General features: G+C 32.7%; 1 protein-coding gene across 1 annotated transcript; it reads left to right on the top strand.

Moving 5' to 3' along the window:
* The first annotated feature begins 363 nt into the window (after nt 1-363).
* On the top strand, nt 364-6,240 carry LOC100786313 (glucose-1-phosphate adenylyltransferase large subunit 1). The gene is made up of 15 exons (XM_003553640.5): nt 364-1,042; nt 1,513-1,635; nt 1,750-1,923; nt 2,171-2,263; nt 2,420-2,503; nt 2,588-2,643; nt 2,726-2,819; nt 2,922-3,034; nt 3,928-4,000; nt 4,168-4,248; nt 4,350-4,436; nt 4,522-4,626; nt 4,787-4,893; nt 5,224-5,284; nt 5,686-6,240. The coding sequence occupies exons 1-15, from the start codon at nt 806-808 to the stop codon at nt 5,785-5,787; spliced, it is 1,590 nt and encodes a 529-aa protein (XP_003553688.2). The 5' UTR covers nt 364-805; the 3' UTR covers nt 5,788-6,240.
* Nucleotides 6,241-7,015: the final 775 nt, after the last annotated feature.

Here is a 7,015-nt window from a genome sequence, read left to right as displayed (position 1 = left end):
CAAGAATAATCCACTATAAATATTTTTTCTTTTGATTCCCTAATAATGTGCTGCAAATATTAGTTATCATTTATCTTATTAATATTATCACGATGACGATGATAAAAGAAAGTCGTAAATTTCTATTTGATTGATTAAGCATTTGCCTTAATTAACGGTTAAATTGATTAGACCAAAACCTTAAAAGAGGAGGGAAACAGCGTACATGATCTGACATAAAAAGTGTGCATTTGGGACTAATAAGGATGCGGTTTTAGCTTTTAGTGTGGTATAAGCTACTTGAGAATCTTTAGAAACTTATAGCTCGGTTTGTGTTGTGTAAGGGATTTTCTGATCCGAATGAAAAGAAGAAGAAAAAGTGTTGGTGGGTTTCCATGTTGGTTTGAAGCTATTAACTATTAAGCCATTCCTTGCTCTACCTCGAGGGAAACCCACCTTCCTTTAATTCTTTTTTAAATATTTCATAAAACAACATGATATGATACCCAACAAGACATATATGCTGCTGCTTTAATTCCCCCCCCCCCCCCTTCCCTTGTACTTGTACATTACTTAAACAGAAGGGTCTTATGACATTTCTATTTCCATTTATACACATTCATTATTAAAGATGTATGCATTTTGGCCCATTTCTATTTCCATTTAAGCACATTCCTTTCAATTTTTTTTTAATATTTTAGATAATCTAGCCGAATTAGTTCTGTCTAGTGGTATTAAACTTTGGCTTCAAATAATAATCTGATTGCTCAACCGCTTGAGGGAAGAATCAAATAAGACGGTTGTCATAGTGTATAGCAATTTAGAAATGATGGTGGCAAGTGAGCTACAAGGATTTTTCATGTCCCTGGGTTCAAAGAAGACATCCTTCCACCGTGACAGGAATCTGCCTTCCTCTTTCACTGGTAGCAGAGTGAACTTGCTTCATTCAAAGAGTGTAGCATCTGGTTTTCGTCTAGGAAAATATTTTAGTGTTACACAGAGAAATACAACCAGAAGATTTTTGGCTACTTCTACTCTTGCAGATGTTGCAAATGATTTTATGGTAACTTACTTTCATTTTGCTTCCCGAATGATGTCTTAGTTTGTGTTAATACTTCATGTTTCCATGAACAGTTTCTGCTCCATTGAAAGCCTTGGACTTGTTTATCCTAATCTTGACTTTGAACTTGATTACTGATTATTGACTTAGTTTTTACCTGGTTTCTTAAGTACAAAAAGTATTCATAGTCATGGAGAGCTATCATAATTAAGTTATATTCTTTTGGACACATTACACTCACAGGTTTAATGAAATTTAAATACCCCTCCCTTATTTGAAATTACTCGATCTACATAATCACATAAGAAATTAGGAGAGGTCTGTATTAACAGGAAGGATATATGTGTAGGTAAAAAAAACGGAGGGATGAGGGAAATTTTGTTAAACTATGTGAGTGCAATTTGTTCTATTCTTTTTAATCAGGATATATGAGGACTTGAATATGAATTTACCTAGATAAAATTGCATTTCAGGCCCTTCAATCACCAATACTTACAGGAAGAGAAGCCAACCCAAAGACTGTTGCATCGATCATATTAGGTGGTGGAGCTGGAACTCGTCTATTCCCCCTCACTCAAAGAAGGGCTAAACCTGCTGTAAGTTATTAACTTCGCTAATCTGTGTGTATCTTTTATGTTATTCCAGGCCTAGGCTTAAGTTCATTCATCTGTGTGTGTCTTTTTATGTTCCGCATGTTATGTGATGCTCAGGTTCCATTTGGAGGATGCTATAGGCTGGTGGACATACCAATGAGTAATTGTATTAACAGTGGAATTAACAAAATCTACGTCCTTACACAATTTAATTCTCAGTCCCTAAATCGCCACATTGCTCGAACATATAATTGGGGAGGTTGCATTAACTTTGGAGGTGGTTTTGTTGAGGTACTCAGTCTTATATATTATTTTTATTATATTTTACCTACCTTTCAAGTTGTGTCTCACTTATTGACATGGTATACACAAACTTAAAAGTTTGATTTCTATGCACTGTTACATTGTCAACTGATCATAAATTATGTTAGGTATGACTTGTATGGAAGTTATGTGATTGGATAAGGATACAAGTATAAAACTGCTTTACACGGTCAATGCATAAACTATATTCTTAACTAAAAGTTGGTTATGATAGGTATTAGCAGCAACTCAGACACCTGGGGAATCAGGAAAGAAGTGGTTTCAGGGTACAGCGGATGCTGTAAGACAATTTCTTTGGTTGTTTGAGGTATTATATAATTCCTTATCCTGTTCATATAATTGTATTTGGAAGAATAGTCCATTTGTCAACAAGCTATGGATTACCCGAATTGTAAGTGTTTAAGAAGGATTTATGTCATTCTTACATTTGCAAAACTGATCGGTGTTTTTGGGACTTGAATAGGATGCTGATCATAAAAATATAGAAAACATTCTGATATTGTGTGGTGATCAGCTATATCGAATGGATTACATGGAAATTGTACAGGTTGGTATTAGCTGTTAATTTGTTGTTTTTTTCCAATTCACTTACTGTGAATATTTCACACGTGAACTGATCTAATGCCTGCAGAAGCACATTAATTCATGTGCTGATATATCAGTATCTTGTCTCCCAGTGGATGGCAGGTATTCTATGTACAGTTTCCTCTATTCCATTATACATATTTTGTTTCTGAAGTATTTATGTTTTCTTCCTTTTGACCTGTAGTCGGGCTTCTGATTTTGGATTAGTGAAGGTTGATGAAAGAGGACAGATATGCCAGTTCCTTGAAAAACCCAAGGGCGAATTGTTAAGATCTATGGTTGTTCCTTTTCCAATTTTCTCTTAAAAAGATTGAGTGATAATCTACTACAGTTATCAATCTGAAATCACCTGTTTCTGATTGAAGTACTTGTTCTCATAGCATGTAGATACAAGTATTTTTGGACTATCAGCTCAAGAAGCAAGGAAATTTCCATACATTGCATCAATGGGTATATATGTGTTCAAAATAGATGTTCTGCTAAAAGTTCTCAGGTGATTAATTCACTTTTCTGCGCTTTGTATTTTCCGTGTTGGTTCTTATTCTCCCATTTTTAGTAGAACAATCAGTTTTTGTAGTAGGAGGTGATTATATGAAGGTAGTGAAGTAACTGTGCCCTTCCCTCTGTGCAATAACTGATGAAGGTGATATGATCTATTTTGCATCAGCACACAAATATACAGAATGTGTTCTGATGTTGGTCATATGTATGAAGTTCCATGAATCTCTTTTATCTGGTATCTGATAGAGGAAAAAGAAAACTTGAAGCATTCTGAATAAATGCTTCAACAACCTGATCCTGTCATATTATGGCAGTGAAAATGTAGAGGTTGTAAATAAGATAACAGAAACTTGGAAGTTTCAAAAGTCCAGAGGTAATAAGCAAGGCAAGGAGGCAGTCCAACATTTCCCTCCTTAAATTAGTTGGTCAATTATGTTACTACCACTACTGAGTTAACTAAATTTTCCTAATCTATATAGGCAACATCTGGAAACTGCACATAATTTTTCCTCTTTTATGAGATACCATGAAATGAAGTGAATGTGATGTTCAAAGCATGAATTCTTAGTTACCACTTGTTGCTCCCAAGAGAAAGTGAGAGACTCCGATTAAAATTAAGAACAAAAAAATAACCAAGTCTTATTCTACTAGGGAAGGTTGGTTACCTTACCTGGATCCAACACTGGCATTAGGCCTATGCAAGACAAACTTAAAATGAATAATTAACTTGTGGTCAATACTTTTACGATTGGTTGGATTTTCATCGTTTCATGAGTTACACTCTCAATTATAGAAAGCTTTGGATTAACATAGGATTTTTTTAAAACTCAAATAAACAATTAAATATGGTGTGATTTTCATTCTTCTTTGATGACAAATTCGCAGGGGTTGTTATCCTAACGCAAATGATTTTGGATCTGAGGTCATTCCCATGGCTGCAAAAGATTTTAATGTCCAGGTAATTGCTCAAAGTGAAAACTACTCAAGTTATACAAATTATTCGAGCGGAAGGATTTTGCATTGTCAAATATTCATCTGTCAATATAGTTTTTGATGAATGCATTGAACTATTATATTCTATTTTCATTGTAAATAATCAAGATTGGTCTTTGTATTTCATCGCAGGCATGTCTTTTCAATGGTTATTGGGAAGATATTGGGACTATAAAATCTTTCTTTGATGCAAACTTGGCTCTTATGGACCAGGTAGGTCTTTTACGTACTATTTAAAAGTTATAGGTCTCAGTCAGAAAACCGAATCCACTGAGTTTACACAAGCTGCAATTTATTGTTCTTCCATGTTGAAGCGGCCCAAGTTTCAGTTGTATGACCAGTCCAAGCCTATTTTTACATGTCCTCGGTTCCTACCACCAACTAAAATGGAGAAGTGTGAGGTAAAACTGTTAAAATTAGTCCATATAACTAAAATTTGTGATTCTGACAGAGCCTAATGAAACTGTGCAATAACTTCAATTGTAGGTAATTAACTCTTTAATTTCAGATGGTTGCTTTTTAAAAGAGTGCACAGTTGAACATTCCATTGTGGGAATCCGATCAAGACTTGATTCTGGAGTGCAGCTAAAGGTAACCTTTATCAGGAGCTAAGTGTTATCTTGTCCTAAGTTCTCATCATATTTCCCTTCCTTTATTCTGTCAAATGTATGGGAATGAATGTTTTCTGTTCAGCTTCTCTTAACCTGAAATGAAGCCATATTAGTCATACTTAATGACAATTACTTCACAGGATACCATGATAATGGGTGCTGACTATTACCAAACTGAGGCTGAAATAGCTTCTCTTTTAGCAGCGGGAAATGTTCCAATAGGCATTGGGAAAAATACCAAAATTGTGTAAGAATTCTGAAAATTGAAAATGCTGTCATATTTTCACATTATACAGCTTAATGCATGAACAAATTTACATGGTGTTGAATTTTACTAGTCTTTAGATTGACATGCCTTCAACACGTGTTTACACATATGGACATAAAATGATGAAAAGTTGAAAGCAACAAACAATTATTCTTCTAAAATAGAAGTATAATAAGAAGGATATTCATACCATATATCTATGTGGAGTTTTACAACTGTTTCCATCTCTCCTGTTAGGTTTTTTTTTATGATTACTGCATGCTAGTCTATTTTTTATGACTCCTGTGCTAATGTAAGAATTGTATGCAGGAATTGTATAATTGACAAAAACGCAAGAATTGGAAACAATGTAATTATTGCAAACAAAGACGTAAGTAATAACTTGGTTGTAGAAGTTTCTCCAACCATTTTTCTTTTGGAAGTTATTTCTTGTTCCTACTACACTTCTCGTTTTCAAAATTGGGGGCAAATGGTTTCTTTGTTCAATTGGCAAATGAGATGTTAGTTGTGATTTTTTTAATAAATGAGAAGATTTGTGTCACACCAAGATTAGTAGAGATACATAGCTGTTCTTTTGATAATTATTGCTCTTCCATGTAAAAAAACTCATTGACAAATAATAAACCAAAGTTAGGCCTTAAACATTTTAAACATATCAATTACTATGGAGTGTATTTAAAATTAACTATAAAATGTTTGACATATTCATTCAGAACATTTTAAACGTTGTATTTTGATTAGATTTAAGTGACATTTGTACTTGGGATGCAGAATGTGCAGGAAGCAGATAGACCATCAGAGGGGTTTTATATTCGATCTGGAATCACGGTGGTGTTAAAAGAGTCTGTAATAAGCAATGGTACAATCATTTAATGACTGGTGCAAGGTGGTGGCAAAATACAACATCGGAGGATATATACAGGCTTCAAATTTTCGCACAGAATAAAATTTTACGGTCTTGGAAGTAAGGGCTCAAGTATCAATTTTTGAATCTTCAATCATGGGAATCAATCAAGAACGTACACATTCATTTGGCACAACATTTTTTGTTGGCTCATTCAACTGAGAGAGCAACAAAATTATGCGGGCAATCAAGTTCTTTTCATAGCTTTATTATTTGTATCGCTTTTATAAGCCAAAATAGTAAAAAAAAAAAAAATAGTTGAGATTATTTGCAAGATTGAATATTACTTTTGGAATAAGAGAAATATAGCCATCAATCTCAATAATAAATTGTGGGTTACACGTGAAAGTGTTAGGTATGTTCTGTTGTTCAAGAATCATGACTCATGGGACATGAATTATAATCAAAGAGAAGATATCCACACCAGCTAATCTAATTCTTTAAATTTAAATTTATTTTAAAAGTAAGCTATGTAAAGTCCATTTGTTTCTTATCAATTTTCTAATCTAGATTGTTGTCTTTTGATTTTATGTTAATTTGTTGATTTATGGCTAGTCGTGTTGTTATTATTGTATGTTCTAATAGTTTCAATTGCAATCTGCAATAGAAATTTTTTGTTGTTAAAAACAACCTAAAATATATTTTCTCGATGTTCTTTCATTCTTTGCTGAATAAAAATAAAGTTATATTAACATTTTTTTCCATAACAATTTAACTTGTCATCTTTGATTTTAATTTTCAATAATCTTCTTAGATGGTCATTCATATATTTTTATTTATTTTTATCTTAGCTCATATTTGTCTTCTATTTTTTGTCATTGAATTTTGTCCGCTTTTAATCTTTTAATTTTAAAATGTATGTTTTTCATTTTAAGCACTATCTAATTCTTTTTTTTATACATGTATAAAGTGTTATTGATAAATCATATTTTGCATGTCAGTATGTGATGTGATATAAACTTTTAACAGATGTTGTATATATTATTTTAGCATGTTTCTTGTTAAGTGTGCAACGAATAACATGAAAATAAGTGTAAAAAGAACTCAAAATTTACGTACGTATAATTATTTTATTGTCTTATTTAACACGAATAAAGTAGTAATTGATAAATCATATTTTATACGGATGAGATATAAGTTCCGACCCGACAATGCTTTATTTGTTGTACTTATTTTTTTTGACAAAATAAGTGTGAA

Source organism: Glycine max, chromosome 19 (genome assembly GCF_000004515.6).
Source record: "Glycine max cultivar Williams 82 chromosome 19, Glycine_max_v4.0, whole genome shotgun sequence".
NCBI classification, from domain to species: domain Eukaryota; kingdom Viridiplantae; phylum Streptophyta; class Magnoliopsida; order Fabales; family Fabaceae; genus Glycine; species Glycine max.
This window is presented reverse-complemented; position numbering and strand designations above follow the sequence as displayed.

What these genes read in the sequence shown, in the direction of transcription:
- LOC100786313 (XM_003553640.5), top strand. Translation starts at nt 806, where the DNA reads ATGATGGTGGCAAGTGAGCTACAAGGATTTTTCATGTCCCTGGGTTCA. An exon ending in TGTCTCCCAGTGGATGGCAG is followed by an intron (nt 2,644 to 2,725) that starts GTATTCTATGTA and finishes TTTGACCTGTAG; the next exon opens with TCGGGCTTCTGATTTTGGAT. An exon ending in ATTCTGGAGTGCAGCTAAAG is followed by an intron (nt 4,627 to 4,786) that starts GTAACCTTTATC and finishes ATTACTTCACAG; the next exon opens with GATACCATGATAATGGGTGC.